Source organism: Anoplophora glabripennis, unplaced genomic scaffold, assembly GCF_000390285.2.
Source record: "Anoplophora glabripennis isolate ALB-LARVAE unplaced genomic scaffold, Agla_2.0 scaffold24, whole genome shotgun sequence".
Taxonomy (NCBI): domain Eukaryota; kingdom Metazoa; phylum Arthropoda; class Insecta; order Coleoptera; family Cerambycidae; genus Anoplophora; species Anoplophora glabripennis.
Genome location: NW_019416404.1, coordinates 1173172 through 1197479, shown reverse-complemented (window position 1 = coordinate 1197479; position 24308 = coordinate 1173172). Strand labels below are relative to the sequence as shown.

At 37.1% G+C, this 24308-nt stretch overlaps 1 protein-coding gene across 1 annotated transcript; it reads right to left on the bottom strand.

Annotated features, from left to right (window-relative positions):
* Window positions 1-921: 921 nt before the first annotated feature.
* Window positions 922-23742, bottom strand: LOC108910728 (neural-cadherin). The gene is made up of 11 exons (XM_018715432.1): window positions 23661-23742; window positions 21454-21892; window positions 16477-16693; window positions 15398-16417; window positions 12499-12690; window positions 7562-7756; window positions 6940-7130; window positions 5106-5295; window positions 2089-2271; window positions 1004-1193; window positions 922-926 (listed from the first exon to the last, which is right to left on the bottom strand). Exons 1-11 carry the CDS (start codon window positions 23740-23742, stop codon window positions 922-924), a joined length of 2904 nt encoding a protein of 967 aa, XP_018570948.1.
* Window positions 23743-24308: the final 566 nt, after the last annotated feature.

The window sequence follows — 24308 nt, the reverse complement described above, 5'->3', positions numbered from 1 at the left end:
AGATGTTGAAAAATTTCAAACAGTTATATTGTTTGATGAATCTTAAATTACAGTTCCTACATTCGCACCTTGACTACATTCCTCAAAACCCTGCATACTACAGTGAAGAACAAGGGGAAAGATTCCATCAAGATATAAATGAAATGGAGAATCGATGCCAAGGAAGACGGAATGTCATGAATGATGGCAGATTTCTGTTGGACCTAAAGAGAGAAACGAATCAGAATAGAGAGAAGAGAAAGAGAAACTAGTTGCATAGGTCATTCGAAGAGAAAAGAGCTCGCTACAAGAGAAGAAAAGTGTAAGAGCAGAATCAAAGAAAGTCTGGCTCGAGTCAGTCGAATTTATTTGGAAGTAATTGATATCCATGACATTTATTCAAAATTTTTTGAGATTCACGATNTATCTATATATATATATATATATATATGCATGGTAATTTTTCAAGATTTTTTGGATTCAAGATTTCCATTTTTTGTTGGCGAAATTTTCCGATTTTTCCCAATTTTTTATTAATGAGGATCAACAGAGTTTAGATTTAAATTCGCCTCGACAAAATTTATTAGAAGAACACTTGATCCAATCTAGAAAACCTCTCTAAATTTTCTCATTCTTATTTTCAGATATATTTTTGCGTTTTTTCGGAAATTATTTGGGGGGTATACTCAATAAACTCCAGACTCGAATTCAGCGGGTCAAAATACATAAGAAACACTTGATCAAGATCAGAAAAAAAATTCCGAATTTTTTTACGCTCACTAACGTGATATTTGGCGATTTTTTGATATTGGCCTATTGGGTCAAATCAAAAGTACAGACCACTTTTTTTGTGTGCGTTGGTGTAATGATGTAGAGTAGAAAATTTTTAATGGTCATACGATATTCCTGTTTACGGTAGAAGTATGTAAAATTCCTAGTGATTCACTCTACAAAATATGTTATAAACTTATTGTCTTCTTGGTTGAGACAATCAAATCAGTATTACGAGCTACACACGACTCACCTGAATTGGGTTCGTTGTCGCTGTTCGGCCTGGCAGATGGCGCTCCGTCCCTGGCCTCGATCTCCAGCGCGTAGGCGCCCTGTTTCTCCCTATCGAACACGATCTTTGTGAACACCTCCCCGGTCTCCTTGTTGATCTCGAAGAAGTCTTTACCCTCGTTACGAGGCGAGTCCACGATGTAGTAGTACACCTGCGACGATTAACGGTTAATTAGGGTTGAGGGTGCATTTAGTGGAGCGCGGGTGGCCGTTAGGGTTGGATTTTATGATGGAGGGTTTTACGAGGCGGCCCATTCGTTTGTTTTCCATTCACTTAAATGCAATTGTTCCGCAAATGGCGTTCGCTGAGAGGGCCGAGTTGATGGATGGTGACCGGGCGGGATAATTTGAAACAGTGATAAAGTGGCGCCGATCTTCAGAATGGGCGGTAATATCAGGGATAATAAGATAAAAACTATTTATTATAAATTCTATAAAACTTCAGGAAAATGCAATTTTTTTATACAAATTGTTGATGAAATTAATTTGAAAGTAGCATACTACTTGGTCCTTCGAACTGGATATTTTATACACACGAATTCATACATCGGTTGCGATATTTAACCAATTTTCAAAAAATCACTTTCCAAAGACGCCAATTTTATTTATTTGAGTACGAATCGTCAACAAGATTGATTTGAAAGAAGTGATTTACTATTTGGTCCTTCGACCTTGATATTTAAAATCCATTGCAATGTTTAGCTAACATTCAAATGGTTGAATGCTAGTTGCCCAAAGACCCTACAACAAATTTAAAATTATCAAATCTCGAATTATTGATGATGCACCTTTCATCAAACTTAATGACTATATTAGCGTCTAGTTTTTTTTCCTAACGACACATCCGAAAGTTTTTCACTTAACGTTTAAGCACAGCTTGCATAAAACCGCCCAGCGAGATCCTATGCAAATCAATCAAGTCGTTAATCGCATTACGCCTAATGACACGTCCACCAATAAAATCCATCCCCCCATCAATATCCATTTGCACACAGCGGCATCACCCGGCGACACGTCGCGTCGACGAGTTAAACTAGTTATACTCACTTGATTATTAGGGAACGTTCCGTCTTTGTCGATGGCGTTCACTTGGGTGACTTTTGTGCCGATGGGCTCGCCTTCCAGCACGGTTTCCTGTTCTCTTTCGGTAAACAATGGGATCTCGTCGTTGACGTCTTCTAATTGGATGTACACGGTAGCCTCCGACGCCAGTTGTTGGGCGCCGTTGTTCTGCAAAGTCGACGTTTAGCAGGAGAAGGAAGAGAATTTAGCGACAGGGATGCTTGGCGTTACGTAGATTTGTGTCAGGTACAAAATTTTAAAATTTGTTAATCAAATGTAAAACGATTAACTTCAGTTAAATTGAACATTTCTTGCTAACATGATTCTTCAAGGTACATCATTTATATTGACAGTTCAGTTAAACTGGACAATGTTTTCCTTAATCAGATTTACAAATTCAATGGCTCTGTTTGTGAATGACGTACACTGGAAAAAGTAAAGGTATAACTTTATAAAATTTTCATATTCTGTAAATTCTTCATTTAATTTACTGAAAAATTCATTTTTTAGAAAAAATTGTGTGAGAATTTGCAGAAATAAAGTAAATATTCTTTAAGTCTGTTTATTTTCATTATATTTTTATACAGTAGTAAATATTTAAAAATAAAATCTGTTTTTTATATCCGCAGTAATTTTTCAGCGATCCGATAACTTTCAGTTCATTAGTTGGAATTTTCCTCCATAAGTCATACGTCATCATAAATCGGCCATGTTAGATATTATTTTCCTTGCTTATGTATCAAGATACCGGCAAGCGGCATATTGATTGTGTTCATTCCTTTTTTTGTGAATAATTAGCTGTATTTTGTCTTTTGTTGAATGTGATATAGAGAAACGCTTCTATATGTATAAACATTACATGTTAAATTTAAACATAACCTTTGTGTAAATATTTCAACTTATAAAATAAGTCGTTTTGAGTTACATAGCTCTTGTAACGTTTAAAATTTTAGGGCACTACTTGTTATGACAAATCCAGTTCAGTTGAACGAAGTCCTACCACATTTTTTTCATCAAATTTAATTTATTTCAATCAGTTTCAAATGAACTTTTCCCTAGTTAAAGGGTTCTCTTGTTTCAGAAGTTCCAGGTTCTTGGAGGCATCAAATAAGAGCCGATTAGTTCAGGGGAAGGAGTATTTTTCACAATTCTATTACAATTCAGTTGCTTAGTTGTAATAAAGTGGCATCTATATGGGAGTATTAGTGTACCTAATTTCAGTAAGGCATTTCAGTTATTTAAAAAAAAAGTTAAAAAAAACAATAAATTCTTTTTTGTCAAATTTGATGCCCTCTAGCGTCTAAATACGAAGCAATTTGTATAACACGAAAGTCAGCCATTGCAAAATTTGAGTAAGCATTGAAGTGAAGTTAGAATATCTGAGAACAAAAAGTTCTTACTACTCAAATCGTTTATATATGCAATATGCATACAAGAAGAAAACAATAGTAAGTATGCTCCTAAGCATTATGTTATTATACAGTTTTAGAGCGACATATAAGATTGGAAATATTAAATATAAGGTTTTTCATACTTGCTACAATATTTCTTAATATTGCTCGTCATTTTACTATGAAATTTGCTACATTTTAGGAAATTTGTATCGGGTGTCCCAAAATCCACGAAATACTTTAGTGTTGTAAAGCGTTGCAAACGAAAAAGAAAAGACAGTGTAACATCGGACAGTTCAGGGTTATTAAAAATGGAGCGCGAAAAAAAGCAATTTCATTGTTGAGCAATATTTTGAAAATAATGAAGGTTTGGTAGCTACAGTTTCAAATTTTCGTACAAAATATGGTTGAAACTGTGATTTAACATCAGCTCTGAAGAGATGAATTGAAAAATTGAGGGAGACGAAATCAATTAGTGACCTTAAACACTGTATATCCTTCAACAAGTCGCAACAACATAAAACATTGAAACAATTCGTGAGAGTGTTGCTGAAAGTCCAGAACATCAATTCGGCACCGCGATCAAGAATTGTACATTTCGAAACGCTCTCTACGGCTTATTCTCAAGAAAGATTTGTATCTTCATGCTTATGAGTGATTTGACTCAAGAATTGAAGCCTACTGACCACGCAGAACGAAGAAAGTTCATTGAATGGATTATATGTAGAACAAATGGATGCGATTTTCAAACAAAATTATCTTCAGCGATGAGGCTCATTTTCATATCGATGGCTTCGTTAATTGACGAAATTGTCGCATTTGGAGTTAAAAAAATCCACAAATGATTGCTGCGAAATGCATCCTCAACGTATCACTGTTTGATACGGATTTTGGGCTGGAGGCATCATCGGACCATTCTTCTTCTAAAATGTGACTGGTCAAGCAACAACAGATAATGGTGTTCGCTATCGCGACATGATAAGCCAGTTTGTGCCTAAATTTCAAGAAATGGATGGAAAAGACATGTGGTTTCAGAAGATAACAGCGCATGCCATACAGCCCGAGAAGCAATTCAATTACTGCATGAGTCATTTCCTGGTCGTGTAATTTCCCGTTTTTGCTGCCCAAATCATACGATTTTGTGCCGTTGAACATTTTTTAGATTTTTTTGGTGTCTAAGGTTTATTCCAACAGGTCCATGACCACTTACGCCTTGAAGGAGCGAATTGAGCTATGTATCAACGAAATTCAGCTGTATTTATGTGAAACGGTTATGGAAAATTTCGACAAAAGAGTGCGTATGTGCCAATAAAGGCGTGGAAGCCATTTACCAGATATGATATTCCATACTTAACCCTAAAGGTACTGTAACTGCAAATTTACAATTTTCATTAATTAAAACCTCTGTTTTCTATCAAAATTACTTCTTGCGGGACACCCTTTGTTGCCGGATTCACTAGCTTTTACATGTCTAAGGTACTTTGATTTTTTTTTAAATTTCGAAAAGTGTATTTTCTGTTAATTTAACCAATTATTTGATTGCATTTTGTGACTTTGATAAATCATCACAACGCCAAGAATCCTCGTCTACCACTTAATTTGCAGCCATACCTCAACACGGATTGTCAGGTTATACTCCTTGATGGTTTCATAGTCCAGAGGGTGGTTCACCTTGATATCGGCCCAAGTGAAGCCATTATCTGGCCTCTGTTGCAGGTAAAAAGTGTGGAACTTGTTGGTCTGCGCTGTGGAACCAGGCATCAACCGGTAGAAAACCGTTGGGTTGTTTTCGATACCCGAGCTAAGCAGAAAAAATTGAGGAAAAACGTGCCGCGTGATAACACAGCGTTCCTAAACGCTATGAAAAACTATCACGTGAATGGCGATCAAAAAGCAAAAATTGTTGGTCTCAAAATACCATGGCTTACAAAAATTTGGATCAGCCACATGCAAAACTCGCGAGAGGGTCCTGACACTTTCACAAACTCCTAATATTTTATCACAGGAGCATTAAGGAGATAAAAATTAGACGGATCTTTGAATTACCGAAAAATTTAACAAAAACGATTTGTCAAAAATACGATCAACAAGTATCTAGTGTCCTGACCCTAAAAAAAATATGTAATTGACATGCAGCCATCAAAAGAACTATTCTATAGACACGAGGCATCCGAAATTTGTATCTTAAACTTAAAAATATTCGTCTAAAAATCTACAGACGACCATGCAGTAAAATATTATCACGGATGCCGAAGTGTCGATCTTTGAATACCTCCACAGTATGAAAAATTTAGTATTCTTGTGTATTACTTGCCAATTATTAGTTGGTAGCTCTATCATATGCCATCTAGAGCAACCAGTGCCATCTATGCAAAGTCAGGGGAACTAAACGCGGCTACAAAATCAATACCCCAACCCCAACTTTAGAGTATACGGGCACCGTTACGTAGCCGCGCTCAGAACCGCTGATTGTGTGGTTAGAAATGCAGTAGTTACTCGGTAGAGGGCTCAAAAAGATTATTTTCGGTCGATTGATAAAATACTAAAACCTAAATAATGATGGAGTGAGACATGGGTGGGGTGAAAGTCGCTGAATGCTGTTAAAGGTGTTGCTTCGACCCTTAGCCCCAAGCTTCGTGAGTTAATGCGTGTGGTGCAAGCTTCAACAACATTCAGCAGCGTTGGGAGTCGGGTTGGTCGGGAGGACTACACACCCAGAGCTACGGGACTAGGATAGACAAATTTCATGATGATGACGTATTTAATCTTTTCTCAAGTTCCTTCAAAATCATTCGGGAAATGGTCTGTGCGATTCGTTGGTTTTATCGTACACCTTCCAAATCTAATTATATCCACGACATAATAGACGTTCCAATAAATTATACTTAAAATAATTATTCAATCTACTACTCTCATTCCTTTTCTGAAAAATTAACCTTTGTTGAACGTAAAATTTGATATTACGAGTGTCTGATTATTGAAGAGTCGGTTTTTAGGCATACTTTCCTTGACGCAACACGTCTGTCGTGTTGCAACCACAAACTCTTTCATTTTGATTTTATTAACCGAATAGTACAGCACAGAGTCAAATAAGCGATTTAGAACCAATAAACATTACGTCCTGAAGTATTCAGGATTCTGGTATTCAGTTAGAATATGTAGTACGTTATTTTTTGTGCAATTTGTAGTTTTTTCTGAAATGATAGCATTAAAAGACGTTTCAAGATCGGTTTAAGGAATACTTGTCATGATTTTGAAGGAAGTTGTTCTGGTATCTGAATGGTCCCAGGGCGCGTGCAGGCCCTGCTTATATTTTTTTGGAAAAAGCGTGCACAAACAGACGAGATGTGCCGTGTAGCTGCGTGCTGCTACACGGTCAGCACCACACTGATTTTATTTAATACTGATAGACGTAGGAGTACGACAGTGGTACTGAGGCACAGACCTTGCCTTCACCGACACCACCTTAGCCCCAACCGGGAAGTTTTCCCGGATGAAGATGGGGCCGTAAACTGTGTGATCCCAGACGGGAGGGTTGTTAGCGCGGTCCACAACGTCTATCTGGACTTCCACGGATCGGGACAGGGGAGGGTAGCCTTTGTCTTGGGCGGTGGCCTCCAGCTTGTAGGTCTCACGCTGGAGAACGCGCGGGAACAGTACACCAAAGTTACGAATCAAGTGGATACTCAAAATAGACAGTGCCTGACTCATCTAGCACCGCCAAGACGCTCGCAACCCCAACGCAATACCATGGAACACCGCGTCGATTTCCTGGTAAAAATCGGCGCGGTGTTCCACGACGGCCTACGGAACGTGGTGGCTAAAAAAGCGCCGTTTAAAAAATACATCCAAGACCGTAGCGTAACTGGGATGGACGCGTTTTGGCTGTGATACACGAGAAGAGACACCTGGTGAGCGTACAAACAACATGGAATAGTGGGTCATGGGCTGGTAGTATTATGGACTTCCTATGACGGACCGCGGTCCCGAGCCGTGCCCCCACGCGGCCCCCCACCCTCGAGCCGCGGGACTGCGGTCTTCGCCCGTCGGCGCTTCCTCGACGATACCAACCTGGCCTTCACAGAAGTCACTACAGTACCCACTGTGACATTTTCTCTGATGTGAATGGGGCCGTACGTGGCATCATCCCATAGTGGTGGCTTATTGTTTCTGTCAACGACGTCTAACTCAATGTCCACGTCCGCGTAGGATGGTGGGGTGCCTCTATCAGAAGCGCGCACGCGCAGACGGTACCTGTCTCGCTATGCAACAACACGAGCACGGTCAGGTCAGGTACAATGGGACAAACCAAACAGAACACACTCAATCAACGAAATTAGCGAACCAAAAAAATATATAACTGTAACTCAATCACACAACAGAACAACTCAAGAGCAAAAAATTTTCGAGGGGTTGCGGCCACCTAATCGGGTTTAATGTGGCGGACGGCGGTCTGCATTTCAGACTGTGTTTTGGTTGAAACTGACGCATAAACACCTAGACATAAAAAAATATATATTTACCTTCCTGATTTTGCTGAAAGAAATTTGTTTATAATTTAACACAATGAAGGTACCTCGAAGAGCGACCAATGTAGCTGTCCTGCATGGAATAAATTTTTATCAAATGTAACACAACACATCATAATTTAAAAAAGAAGATTTTGTACTAAATTATGTGCCAATGTAACTTCGCTACTTTTTGTTTATGTACATCATCCATTAATGCTTAAAATAAAAGATAAAAGCCAAATCTGAAGCGTATTAGCGGAACCAAAACCAAAAGAGAGATAGGGAGAATGTTTCCTAAATCATATTTACATAGAGTTCGACGTGTTGGACGTAAGCAAAAAGGAAAACCAACAAAAATAAAATGAAACTTGTCTTCAGTGCCTTTGCGTAAATAATCTGCCAAAACACAGTCTAAATAAAAACATACTCGGTGTCAACAAAACACTTTTAAAAAATTATTCTTTACAAATTTGTTGCCACCGGTTCAGATCAGGGGCTGTCAGAACTACAGCGTTACTACTATTTGTCGTACCGTTGCGGGTACTGGGTACGAATTTACTTACTGGGTAACATCCCTGTTTCCATTGGACGGTGGTTACGGTGAATAACAGAAAAAAGTGCAATTAAATAAAAACAAATCAAAATAAACGACACCCGTCAGTAGGCCAAAACTAAAGTATTAATTTTGTTAATCTGATTAGTATGGGAGGGTCCTAGTTTGAAACAAAAAACTGCAGGTGTCAGTCAGTAGCACTGGGAGGAGTTGTAATATTTGCCGAGGAGACTCATCCAGTTTTTTGCTAGCAATCACAAGTTACAGTAAAATATGTGAAATAATGCATTGCACGTCCTTACACGTAACAATTTTTTAAAAAGAACCAATGTAAAAATTTGGAATCGAATAAAATTTTGTGCGTTCCAATGGGTGTAATGATATTTGCAGGCCACCTGACTAGATGTACATATAACAATATATGAAACAAAACTTTTTAAGCAGGCAATATCATGCAAAAAAAGTTTCAAAAAACACGTGGGGGCGGGGCGGGAGCAAGGATGTGCAAAAAGTCTGAATCTCCTTTTTGGTAAACGACCCTCAAAAAACGATGGACGTTTAAGTTAGTATTTTTTTTTCTGTGGTTAGTACGCCGCCCCATACACAGGTTAAAAATGTCACAATGTCTCGTCGGAGTGCCGCAAGAGGTCGCGTCGCCCCCCCGGGTTTCAAAAACCGCCCTCCTGCGACACCCCCGGACCAAAATTGCATTAATAAACAATATATCGGTTAGTTTCGATCCACCTGCAAAAAAATCACTCAAAAATCACATCACAGGCTCAAAAATCATCAATCTCAAAAAAAGACCACCATATTTGTGTGTGTGTGTGCGAAAAAATCATGTCCGGATAGCGGCAAAAAGTCGGCCCAAGTAGCACCTGGCTTCAAAAATAAAACAGCGCTCCTTGCTACTCCAAAATATATAGTAAAAGGGTAACTGAGTATGTGCAAGGCGCGGAGATGTCTCGGGATCATGAAAGGCGGGTGATTTGGCGCGCTATTTGAATATTTTTCAGAAACAGAAACTTAAATAAAATTTATAAATAGAATAGATACAAACTATGTATTCATAGAGGTTAAGTGGAATTGGCAAGGGAAGGGAGGCACTATAATTTAGTTAAAACTACTAATGTAGGTACTGATGTAGTTATAGAGTGTTCTACAAGGAAGCACTGAAACTGTAAAACATTCCTCAGGTATTAATAAACCAAAAAAGCGACCTTGGTCCAGAAATGTGTTATTACCGAAATATATACTTTCAAAATGTAATTTTTTTGCAAATTTGTTCTAACAAAGTATACAAAGATGGGGAAGTATAACAAAGTGCTACATACATGAATGGTCACTGATACTGATAAAGAGCAACCCGCCATTTCACAGGTACTGTGAGAGCAGGACCTGTATTGCTACTAGCAGAAACAAATTTAAAGAAATGATATACCACTCCAGAAAGCATTGGATTATACTGCAATATCTAGGAACAACAAGTAGCATTGGTCGGCAGAACCACCAGTCATATACCGGTTTGGAATTTATTAATAACACAGCCACACAGAAAAAAAAGTTGTCTGTACTTTTCATGCGACATATGTTATCCGTAGTATTTTTGCCTCCTGATCACGAATCCGGTGTCAGAATTAAGCTATAACATCACAGGAACTTCCTAACCTCAAAAAAACAGGTCAAAAATAGCAAAAATTCACGAAAAAGTGGTAGGAAAAGTACAAAATTTTTTTCTATATTCAAATGTTTATTTGTATGGTTAAGACCCCGCCGAACGTGAATCCGCGGTTAGAATTGATCTGTTTCTAACCTAAAAAAAAAACTGGTCAATTAAGGTCAGATATCACAAATTTTCAAAAAATAACAGATTCACGCCAAATTTGGTATACGGGGGTTTTCGGGATCGCTGATCACGGATCCGAGGTCAATTTTGCAAAATTCAAGATGTCGGATCCAAGATGGCCGATCAAATTTTCAAGAAATAACACAATCTCGCCAAATTTGGTATACGGCGGTTTTCGGGGTCACTGATCACGAATCCGAGATCAGATTTACAAAATTCGTTTTCAAAAATTTAATCAATTACCTATGTACTTTAAGAAGGTTAAAACAGGATTTGGTACTGAGGTTATAAAGTAAACAAAAATATTACAAAATGAATTTCGCAATTCTAACCTTGAATTCGTAATCAGCGATCCAAAAAACCCCCGTATACTAAATTTGACACGAGTGTTATTTTTTGAAAATTTGGTCGGCCGTTTTAAATCCGCCATCTTGAATTTTGCAAAATTGACCTCGTATCCGTGATCAGCGACTCTGAAAACCCCAGGATACTAAATTTGGCGTGAATGGGTTATTTTTTGAAAATCTGGTCGGTCATCTTGGATCCGCCATTTTGAATTTTGCAAAATTGACCTTGGATCCGTGATCAGCGACCCCAAAAACCCCCGTATACCAAATTTGGTGCGAATCTGTTATTTTTTGAAAATTCGTGATATCTGACCCGTTTTTCAATTCTGACCACGGATTCATGTTCAGTGGTGTCTTAACCATATAAATGAACATTTGAATATAAAAAAACCTATTTTTTGTATTTTTCCTAGCACTGAATTTTTGCTATTTTTACCTGTTTTTTGAGGTTAGGAAATTCCTGTGATGTGATGGTTTAATTCTGACATCGGGTTTGTGATCAGGGGGCAAAAATACTACGGATAACATATGTCGCATGAAAAGTAGACAACTTTTTTTTGTGTGGCTGTGTAATCATTAATATACCAAAGATGAGAAACAAAACATAATCTAGTTGTTTTTGATGTCTGTCATGGATTGACTATGACTGGGATATAACAAGTCACTGTTACTCAGAGGGACAAAACCGACAGAGAGGCAGATGTAGCACCTCGTTATATCTCACTCATACTCACGCCATGCCTGTAGTTGTGACATCAAAAACAGCTCAATCATTCATCAGTTATCTCACTTACGTCATACTGATGAGAATTGATACGTTCAAAATCGGTATATGTCTGATGGTTCAGCTGACGAATAATCCCAGCGGCTTACTAGCTCCGACAGGTATAATTCAATGCTGGTCGGGGCATTAGTCCACAGAGCAGTTATTTCGCGCAATATCAGCAGTTAAAAAGTATACAGTTGTTAAAAATATTGCGTAAACGTAAAAGTAATGCTGACCTGTTAGACCAACCTTAAGATTGGTTTTGAAAGAATTGAAAGGAGAAATTACTTTACTAAATTGTGTAAATCGATCATTAATAATTTATAAAGTATTAAAAATGTTTTTTTTTGTTTTTTCTATAAACTTGAAGAAAATTACACATTTCTTGAATAACGTTGTTACATTCTTTTGTTTTTTAAGCTAATGAATGTCGTGATAAAATTTCTGCACTTCCTCTTAGGACACTCTCTGGAGAACAATCTAAATGAGTTGAATTGGATTATTGAATAAATAATAATGGACGTTACACATAGTTGTATACACCTACGGAAAGTAATTTGAATTCATTATATTTTTTTTCGAAACTTATTTTGTATGTTTATCGTATTTTTGTTTTTCCCGCCTTTCAACAAAAACCAAAACAATCCGGAGACGTCCCCGCGCCCGGTGTATCGTAAAACAAACTGAAACACAGTTAAATATTGATGTTTATGCAAGGTGTGCCGTATAAACAAACTGATTGAATAAAAGTTGATAGATTAGTGCAATCGATCCGATACACAGATCGACCAGAGCAACTGAAAGTAAGGTGCGCTGAAAATGAGGAAAGAAGCAGCTATGTCCAGTCGTACCTAGTCGAGCGGGCTCGAATCCGGCCTGCCGGGGGGATGCTGAAACGGCAAATCGCACTCGCACGCCCACTCACACATTTTTCTGTCTAGCTTTTCCTACCGCGCCTCGCGACTGCCAATGCATACTTACGTCCAGGGGTTTCTTCAGCACTATCCAACCCGACTCGGGCTGGATCTCGAAATATTCGAGGTCGGCCGCGTTGGAACCGGCGTTCAGCGTGTACACTATGGCGCCGTTGTTGTCGGCGTCCTCGTCGGAGGCGGACACGCGGAGGATGTTCGTGCCTATGCTGGCGTCTTGCTTCACGTTTTCCACGTATTTCTTGAAATAAAAATATTGACACAGTGACATAACACAATTTATTCTCAACTCACAAATATTCCTGGCCTAATGAGGTACATACAGTTTTATCGTTTGGCAGATGTTTTGCTGTTCTAGAGCTATAAAACTGAAAACTTTCGTAGATACACATCGTAACAATGTGACGTCGTTGTTCACAAAACTGCTAATTAAAGAATCTTCGGAGGAAATGCATCGAAAGGTCATAATAGAAGACCAAGATGAGAATTGCAAATGCAATCGGCAAAAGTGTGCAGCAGCAGCTTCTTAAAGAGTTAATCCCTATCCCCAATTCTGATAATTACCTACATGAAAGCCTTCAAATTAATAACTTTAAAGTGTTGGGGTACGAAACATTTATCATTTACTACGTTGTATACAATTTAGACGTCAGCTTTACCACAAAGTTGGAAAGAAACAGTACTTTTCCATTAGTAATATCTTGTCAAGGAAACAAGATGGCACCCTAGGAGGCGTTTACAGAGAGCCAACCACATTACCATCCGGTTCATGTGCAAGGTATCGTTGTCAATGCATTAGGGCATCGAGCATTTGCAATAAGAGCACACCAAATGACAACCTCTCGCTGGTAAATATCGCTGCGGGCGAACAGATGACGATGTCCGAAGTTCAAGTTGCACAAACATCATTTTCACTCCTTAGTCAAGCTCCGCAACAATATATACTTCCCGACCAATGTATGAGTCATTTACTATGGTGCATCTCATTAACTATGAGAGAAAATAAATAAACTAACAGAAATATAGAAGGCTATCCAAAAGCAACGAAAAAGAGGAATGTCTGGTAGCAACCTATCTGTCCTACAAACAAGGATGCTTTGACAAGGCCGTTTTTTAAAAATACAGAATAATAATACCCTCCATAATATCTCAAGAAGCATCTCAGCTTTACACAAGACAAGCTGCAAGAATAATGCACTAAGGGTGATAAATCGCAAAGAAAATGAGCAATTGTTATTAAGCAACTGATAGCTAAATGCCTCTGTTTTCGAGAAAATTAATTAGAAAAATTAACCATAAATGCAAGCCGACACTGTGCATCTTGTGCAAGTGCGTTGTGTTGCATTATTACTTAGCCGGCATATAAAACTAACAGTATCGTATGGCGTGTACTACGGGAACAATTATTACACCCCTATCATGTACAAAGGGTTCAGATATTAAATGACAATGATTTTCATCCCCGTGTGGAATTTTGCCAGTGGTTTCGACATCAAATAACACAACATCCGGATTTTACAAACAAGGTGCTTTTTACGGATGAATATTGTTTTACTAGAGACGGCATACAAAATTTTCACAACATTCACTCATGAACTGGTGCAAATCCTCACGTTGTACAGAGTTCTTTCAGTGAATGTGTGGTGTGGTGTTTTTGGTGACAGAATTTTGACCGTCGGTTGAAAGCATGTTTATTAGCACATGGAAACAATTTGAACAATTTTTGTAAAGCATATGGTCTATTGGTCAGTAATTCGTTTATTCGCTTAACTTTTGTGTTACTTTTGAACGAGATTTTAATGAATTTCAGTTTTACATAAACTACAACAACACCGTATGGAAATCAGCAGTTGCGGAAGCACAAGGCAACGATAGGACCTTAAAGACCTAAGTCATATCAAAGTGTGAAAGAGAGAAGATTTTGACCAAAGCTACAGAAAAACATACAAAACTATTCACTTGCTTTAAACCATGCACTAAAATGACATGGCATACAATACATGCAGTAAACTTGAAAATCCAGAAAACTTAACCTGTCAAAATGTCTACTGAAAAAAAAAACTGACAACATGGCGACCAACCCAATTATCGTAAGAAATAACTCATAACTTCAAAACCATCACCAAATGGAAAACTAAGCAGCAGCAGAAATATTTTTAGTACCTATTTCCAGACCAAGTTACAAGAAGATATTATAGAATAAATTTGATAACAGATATTATATTTTAGATCTACAAACAAAGCCTCTAAATTAAAAAAATTTACTCCATGAACGTAGTTCATTTGTTTATATCCCGAAACTGATCAATTATTTATGTTAATTGGTAACATGTGGTAGATACATTGTATTAGCATTCCAAATGATGCCCAATTGACCTAATTCACTTCATCTGTCCAGATTCTACAGCATTTCCAATAACGTTTTGTTGTCACAAAAATACTGCGCAAATTAATTTCGCCCATAATAATGAACATTGGTGGACATACAAAGTTAACATTGAAACATGAAAGAGATGAGAAACAACAAATTGGAATTTTATGAGACAATATGAATGAATAGGTGATAGAGTTGATAACGATAAAAGAGAGTATACTCCGATTACTCGATAAATTACTCAAGTAATTTTTTTCTTGAAATCCAAATATTTATTTGGACTAAATTTTAGCAAAGGTCTTCACACCGATCACAAAAAACTTTTGATAAAGGCGAGACGGCTTCAAAAGCGATTATGTAAAAAAAATAAAAGAAGTAAATAAAATCGATTTGGATTTAAATATCTAAATTGAATTTCACCAGTTTTTATGCCTTTTCAATAGAAGCCAACAAATTTGATCCACATCGATGATCTCTAATTATTCTCTAAAATCAAGTAATACTAAACATCTGCCAAAGAGTTATGTCCTAGAACAAAATCTCTAAAAATAGAAAACATAATATTTCAACTTACCTGTCTGTCGAAAAGAGGGGGATTATCATTCACGTCCGTAATTTCCACAGTAAAAGAACAGACTCCTTCTAACGACGGTTCGCCTTGATCTGTAGCTTTAACAGTAACAGACACAAACTTTCCATCATCGCCTTCCCTGTCAAACACCTTATTGGTGGACACCTCCCCAGTTTCCTCGTCCACGGTAAATTTGGTCCCTTTCTGGTTAGGCTGTTGGACAATGGAATACTTCACTTGCCCATTGACACCCTTGTCTTCGTCTGTGGCGTGAACTTTGATAACAGGGGAACCATTGGGAGCGCCTTCTTCCACTTTTGGATAGTAAGTCCCGCAGTCCTTAAAAATTGGCTTATTATCGTTTACGTCGGTGATAAAGACGACGACCACGGCGGTGCTGGTGTGGATCGTCGCGTCACCGTTGACGCAACACGCGCCGTCGTCCATAGCTGTTACGTTTAACTCGTATTTGTCCCGTTCTAGAGATATGGCTTTGCTGTGCAAACGGATCACACCTGTAATTTCCTCTATCACGAACTGTCCAGAACTGGTGCCGCCTCCCACAAAACCAAATCTCACATTATCACCGTCTTTGTCAGAAGCAACCACGGTCGTAACCAAAGTGTTCGGACCAGCGTTCTCGTCGACGTTAGGCGTGTACACTTGCTGCGAGAACTTCGGTTCTTCGTCGTTTTTATTCTTCGTGTAAACCCGTACGGTAGCGGTACCCGTTTTGGCTGGTTCCCCTTTGTCTTTCGCAGTCACCACAAATTCGTAGTAAGCGTTGTTGTTATCCGCATCTAACTGTTTGTTGTTGGAAATGATTCCACTCGGATCCACACTGAAATGATCGTCTGATACCATGTACTCTATCTCTGCGTTGGTGCCACTATCGGCATCCATGGCCTTCACCTTAAGGATACTAGTACCAGCTGGGATGTCTTCATCCACATTGTGGGCTTGGTAGTCTGGTAACTCGAACTTTGGGGCGTTGTCGTTGACGTCGGTCACTCGAATTGTCAGCTAAAACGAATCAAAGTTAAATAAAGGCCAGAAACAAGTCTGGTTGTACCAAGATTTACCTCTACTGATGTTGAGAATCCGCCTGAGTCTTCAGTAGCAGTGACCACGAGTGAGTAAACATGGGGCTGTCTCAAATCCTCGAAGTCTAATTCTTTGGCTAGCTTGACTATGCCGGACGTGGGACCGATGTTAAAAGTTCCAGCACCCTGTCCCTGAGCCTTCAACGTGTATCTAATTTCTCGATCAGCAAAGGACTTGGCTTTCACCGATATGATGCTGTAAAGAAAATAGGTCAGGGTATGTTTCTTGGAGAAAACTCTTATTTATTATACATTTAAAAGTTTTGTTCCGAACTACTTCCTGAAGGAATAGTCAGTCATATATTACAGCCAGATAAAATTTCCCAGTTTTATCGGGGAAACTTTCTTATACTTCAAGTTGCGCGATATTTCCATAAGATTATTAAGGGGCCATTAAAACTAGAAACATTTTGCGGTTAATTTTCCATATTAGTAAAACTTTGCATGAATTGCAAGCGTATTTAATACGGCGTTCATGATTCTGGCAGCTAATTATAACTTAGCCGCCTTAATTGTATTGCTACGTTAACGAAACTAATTTTCCTACAAAATAGTTGCATATTCTTATGCGCAGTCGGGTTCAAGTGCAGCTTAGTTTATTTCTCTCCGAAATGCAGCAAGTGTGTTATAGTCAGGAGTAACTCAATGTAATATCTACTTATGAAGTAGATATCACATTAGAGAAAAGAGGATGCTAGGACTCGAAAATGGAAAATAAAAAATGATGTCAAATCTGAATTGCGCTGTATTCTGTTCATTATGCTTCAAAGTTTTTAGAGGCAACAAGTACGCAATAAATTCCTTTATAGAAGAGATTCTCTAATTCCTACAACTCTTTTCTCGAGTCATTTAATGGCAGAAAAAAAGAACGCTAAAGACAAGTACTATTGTCTAAAGTTATTTTCAACAATTTTTGTCTTTTGTCTATAGTTCTATTTCCATCCTTAAATTTAGTAGATCCAAAGCTAGTTGCTACGGTAAATACGCTGTTAAACGTGAAACAGGGACTAGAAAAACAGATAGTTTACATAATCTTAGCATATCATACATAGCTAAAGTGGCTTTGTGTTTGTTTATGTGGCGTTACTCGAGGCAGAAGATTATTTATCATTTTCAACTTCCATTAACATTAAATATACGAAACCGCCTATTATCTCTGATAAATTATTCACCGCTTTATTCCTCATATCGTGGATTATTATTACCCATTTCTTGAGTAGATTTCACTTACTTCGAGTAACTATCAATTTACGTCGCGAAACCAAACGAAACAAAAGACATAAATTTTACAATCAAATCAAACCATGCCTCACAGTAATGGCCGGCTGTAGTAACAGACCGGTACAATTATTTCCCGCCTATGACTTTTTGTAACTCATTGATCTGTTTGCTTTTAAATGATGATTTATGGTCGTGGCGCTTTTGTTTCGATATTTTTCTAGCTGGCATTCTTTCAGCACTACCACAGAGAATAAATGGTAGTCATACGGATGTGACAGTCATGTCAAATGTATAAATTAATAAGGAAAAGCAGCAATATTTCAAATTTGAAAAAGTAGGTGTGTGAAGGATTACCGTAAAAGCTTTTCGAATTTTTCTGCGAAACAAGAAATGCTTGCTATATATCATAGGAATAGTTGCATTAGTGGAAAATATTACAGGACTGACTACTTTTTGACTTATACGGGAAAATAAATCGAACACAGACATGTGTTAAAGATTGTAACCCAAAAATTATATTACAAATGGTCTGATACTGCTATAGATATATTTTCTGTTCAATATTGTAGATTGACAATTTGCTGTAATTATATATAATAAGTACCTATATCTATTATTCAGAAATTGTTATTGTCAAAACATTGAGTGACGGTAAGAAATGTTTTTAATTTTTTAATGAATCGACCCGATTTTTACTTTTCTATAAATATTTTTACTTTTCTATAAAACACAGTTAATGTGATAGTTAATATAATCTTAATATTATTCTGTAACTGGATTTAGAAATACGATTACTAGTCCAGTAATGACCATTTTCATTTTTCACGAATAATTTTGCCAAACAGCACCGATTTCATAAAAATTTGGATTTAGGTTCTACTTACCCTCTACTTCAAAGTTGACCTTGTTTTTACCCTGAGGGTGGATGTCACCCCTTCTCGAGGGTGGACAATGTTTAATTGAAAATCAGCTCCTAATTACCACCCCAATTGAAAATAAACGTTACCACTTTACAATTTACTTTGTTTATGTACTTGTAATATGCTCTAGAAGTTTGACCCGTTTAAAGTGCTTAGTTTTGAAGAAAGTTGAGCTGGAAGTGAAAAGAGAATTTTTGTATTTTTGGAAAAATAGATTTTTCTTCAAAATAACTGAAAAACTATTAATGATAAGCAAAATTGTGTAGAGTACAAAATTGTAGGTTTTGCTTTTTTGAAAATTTTGTTTTTTTTTTTCTATAGGATAAAAATTAAGTAAGATATGGCCGTTTAAAGTTTGCATATGTTCGTAAATAGCAACTTGTTCAAGCCCTTTCAGCTCAAACCCTTACAAAAATAAGGGCTGAATGAAAATTTAACTTATTTGATCTTATAGCCTTTGAAAAAACCTACAAAATGGTTTTTGGAAAAGCTTGATAGCATAAAAACTAAGCGAGTTATGGGTAAAAAACTAATCACATATTTTTACAGATATCAGAACACGTACAGGGTCGGAAAGTCCCCATGGTTCATCAGCCGTTACGTGAGAGCGATAAAGTAAGTCATAGAAATCCGTGCGATAGAGAAAGATGGCTATAATGAGAGCGTCTAATAGTCACCGCCCATTTCGCCCTTCCACAAATAAGATCCACTTCTTATTTGTGGAAGGGCGAAATCGGGGGTGACTATTTGACGCCATCATTATAGCCATCTTTCTCTATCGCACGTATTTCTATGACTTACTTTATCGCTCTCACGTAACGGCCGATGAACCATGGGGACTTTCCGACCCTGTATATTGAAGCATTGATGAATGGAAATAAAAATAGGAATTTTAGGAATAGAATAGAAAAAGAAGACGAGTGAAGAGGATTTTTGATTATTTATGTTATTTGTAATAAAAAAAAATTGTTACAAAAATAAAAAAATTAAAATCCATATAAAAATAAAATTCTTATTCTCCCTATTTTTGATTGCAAATTTTAATCAGTAGGGTTTTTTTTTAAAGTTTGGTAAAATAAATACATTACATTTTAAACAATAAAAAGATTGTATTATTTTTGAACTAAAAAAATTTTTTAACTATAATTGCTCGATTTTTTTTTTGCAAGGGGTGGTTTTTATAAGGGTTGAAACTTATAAATAACTAATAAAAAATTAAAACAGTAAAGAAATCCTAATTTAATGTCACTATGTGATTAAATTTTTCCAAGTTGCTGAATAATATTTTTTAACATTATTTTTTACTGTCTAGGGGGCAGTTTTTAGGGATTGACAAATTTCAGTTCATCATAATTACTTATTTAAAGATGATTTCAACCTATTACACGCTCGAATCTACAATTCTATAATTATTTTCGAATAGGGGTAGTTTTCACTCTTAAAAAATCAAAAGGAACCCCCGGCACAGGATCAACTTTGAAGTAGAGGGTATGTAGAACCTAAATCCAAATTTTGGTGCAAATCGGTGCTGTTTGGGTAAATTATACAGTAACGCCGTATTTTACCTTGAATGACTGGACTATACCATAAATCAAAATCGTAATCAGATTCTTCGTAATCAGATGGATTGTGTCTGTTATCTGAAGTAATGGGACTAAATGTAATTTTGCCAAACGAAAGGATACATTTGAAGGTGATTATCTTATTTTTGGGCTGTTATAAGAATTCTATGCATCTTTTGTAGACCAATACCAAACAGTTTATGAGACCACTTAATCTAAAAAACATGGTTTATTTATTTCTAGACCTACATTTCTGTAGACATACAATCTTTAATCGGACTTGTTTTTACCTACTGTGATAAGGTGATACCAATATAGATTTATGAGTTCAACTACCTCAAATCTAATTTCGATATAACGATTTTTCTAAAGCATTCGATCGGTTTGATCACAATTTATTAACATTGAAATGGGAATCATATGCCCTGTTAGCATTGTTTAAATATTATTTTAGTAATAGATTCAAGTTTGTACAGTATAATGGCGTTCCTCAAGGATCAATCGTGGGGCCACTGCTATTTGTAAATTTTATTAATGATCTAAGTTCGTTATGTACTCTATGCGGACGATCTTACGTTGTTCTTGGAAGTTAAATGTTCTACTGATTGTAGGTACTAGATTACAAGATCATCTTGATAGGTGTTCAAATAAAAATCTACCTTTGAATGTAAGCAATGTAAAATTATGACTTATAGTTATAAAATTCGTGAATCTTTTCTAAATAGAACTATGTAATTTACTGACCTTGGTATTATATTTTGATGAGCATATTAGTTTAGTAACCAAATCTTATTTTAAAAATTTAGGCTTTATCTAAATATATTGTACGTAGCATTTGTGCATTGTAAACTAGCATATGCATCCATTGTTTCGTATTTCATTTATAATGTTCACAATCTTTAATTAGACAAAGTACAATGAAGATATTTAAAGACTATTCATTTTATTAATTATGGAATTTATCCTCCTCGTGGAGGTGTACACCTCAAGAATTATTGTTTTCTTGTTTTAATTTTAATAGTATATGTCGTAGGCGAATTGTTTTCAATTATATAAATTTTTATAATTATAAATAATACTTTAGATCATAATAAATAAATAAAAACGACATTGGTTGCAAACTGCATGTTTGTATCATTTACCATCTTCTGCAAAATTTTTATTACAAAAATGAAAAGAAATTTACTATTGAGCTCCTATATTAAATGTCTATTATGCTTCAAAATATTGTTTAATTAATTCATCATACTTACTCTGAGTCCTTCTTCTGATTCTCGGGTATCTCGGCTTCGTAACTGGGCATATAGAACTGTGGTGCCCTCTTCCCGCCCACTATAGACAGCCTTTCCTCCGGAGTAGACTGGTATCTCCGATCATCCACCCTTCCGTTCTGATCCTCGGCCTTGACGTACAAAACGTACTCCATGTCAAGCTGAAATAGGTCAGTCCCTCTGGTCCTAACCACCCCCGACCGCTCGTCCACCTCAAATCGCCCCCCAGTGCGGTCCCTCACTATGAAATAGTGGATGCTGTGGTCCGTGTCGGGATCGCGAGCCTGGAGCGTGAATACGGGGGTGTTGGGGGGAGCGTTTAGTTGCACGACGGCCTGCATGGGTAGAGGCCTGTTTATGAAGTAAGGGGGTTCGTCGTTCACGTCCCTCACGTGGATGATGACGCGCTGATTGTCGGTATCTGGAAGAAAATGTCTTCGGTTATACGCGAGGTGTGACAGGAGAGATACGAATCTGCCGTAGATGTTAAAGGTGAATAGACGTATTTTAGCTGATTACACGGGCCAAGTTGTCAGCGCTGTAAAGCAAACCATGTCATTCTTATATCAGAAGTCACCACAAACTCATAAACTGAAGGAATCTATAACCCCATGACCCATAACCATATGAGACAGGGAGTCCAGTGAACAGAACCAAGCAACTCAAATCTGTTCAATACATTCCTAGTCTCATAAGGTTGCCTTTATGGTACTTTCTGGTATAGAGCTACGGAATTATAGAGTTTCTTGAATCTTGGTTCCAAGGTTAGTCAACCAGAAATATCGTGGTCATTTGAATTATTTGGTTCTGTTCAATCCGTTCCCAATTTCATAGAGCTATGGGGTTATTGGGCTCATGAGGTTCAGATTCAGTGATTCATATGTTATAATACCATGGTCTGCCTTAAGGCGTAGACAATTTTTTTTGTAAGCCTGTGTTAACGACATCTGCAAAGTGCATGCCAAGTCATGCGTCCTGACGAGTCCAAAAATCGTGCTTTATTACTAAATCAATATTTTAAGTGGAAAATTAAAAATGAGCATCTAAATCTAGTTAAAGTAAATGATAGAAATGTAAAGCCTTAAAATAGGAAGCCTTGTTAAAAATATTGTTTTGATAGATGAAGTCAAATGTATGGGTTCAAGTCAGGTGTTGATAGCACTGACCAATTTTTCTCTTACTGTTCGTTGTCTTAACAGAAGAGACCGATAACTGATTTGGTAGTCAACACAACAGAGAAAAAGATACAAATAGAGTCATCACCAAATAATCTTCTAGTGGACTGTAACATCGTCGGGTATTTGAGAAAACTAAAATATAGTTTTGTTTGCTAATTTTTTATGAAGAACAAATTTCTTTTGTAAAAAAAACTATTAAGTATGTCATTCCACAGACATAGATATCATCTTTGTTTTTCCTTTTGAAAGTCTGAATATTTCTGCATATAATAGTATGTTTCTTCAGGATTACAGACATCTAAAGTTTCCCTTGTGTTAAAGATTATACACTGCTCAAAATAATTAGAGGAACACATATTTAAATCTCAATAACTTTTTTTTTGTATTACTATATAAATCTAATAATGCATATCTTAAAGACTAACATTTTGTTCGAATAAATTTACGAAAATAAGACAAATTTACATAATCACTCTTGAGACAACAGCGCCAATTCAAAAAAACTACAAGAAATAAAGTGAAGAGTCTGTCATCCTGTCTGTATAACATAAAGGTCCTGGTGAGATTTGGTTCACTAATATCGTGTAAGTCTTCCATTATCACGAATTACTGCTTGACACCTCCGTGGTAAGCTTCGGATGAGCCTACGAATGTCTTCTTGTGGTATATTCTCCCATTCTTCGATTAGGGCATTAGTTAACTGTTGGAGAGTGTGAGGTGGGTCTGGGCGCCTCCGATCACGCCTATCTAACAAATCCCAAAGATGTTCGATGGGGTTTAGATCAGGACTTAGCGGAGGCCAATCCTTGGATTGAATCCCGTGACGTTGAAGGTGATAATCGCCTTGCGTTATCTTGCATAAACAGAAAATTTTGACCTATACCATAAGCGGCTGGGATAACATGATCTTCTAGAATGAGATCAATGTACCGTTCAGCGGTTAGAGTCCCTGGAACTATGACAAAATCGGTTCTTTCATCAAGACTAATTCCGCCCCAAACCATCACTGACCCACCACCAAATCTTTCGACTTCTTGTATGGTAGCTGAAGAATGGCGTTCATGTGGACGTCGGTATACACGTACTCGACCATCACAACGACTTAAACGAAATCGTGACTCATCTGTGAAGAGTACTGGTTTCCAATATCGAAGTTGCCATGCCACATGCTCACGTGCAAAATGTAAATAAGACCTTATGTAATACGGATTTAAAATAGGTTTTCGCACGGGTCTTCTTGGTCTCAAGTTTGCTTCTCTCAGTCTATTCCTAACTGTCTCTTTGAAGGTATTTTGCTGTGGATGTACGAGAAGGCAAGGAGGATAGGACTAAAAACCTGTCCTAAATTCGGTTTGTTTTCCTCTTAGGACCTTGTCCAATGCATCTTTTATATCCTCCAGTTTTTAAGTAACGATTCCACACGCGATGGATGACAAAAGGGCTTTCGTTAAAATCTCTTGCAACCTGTCGAATACTGGTGCCATACTCTGTACTAGCAACAACACGAACGACTTCAACTTCACTTAGATGCTTAATTTTTCACAATTTATGCTGAACTGTCAACATTGTTTACTATTCCAAGGCACAGCATATTTCTAAATTGAAATTTTGATTTTCACTTTATTTCTTGTAGTTTTTTTGAATTGGTACTATTGTCTC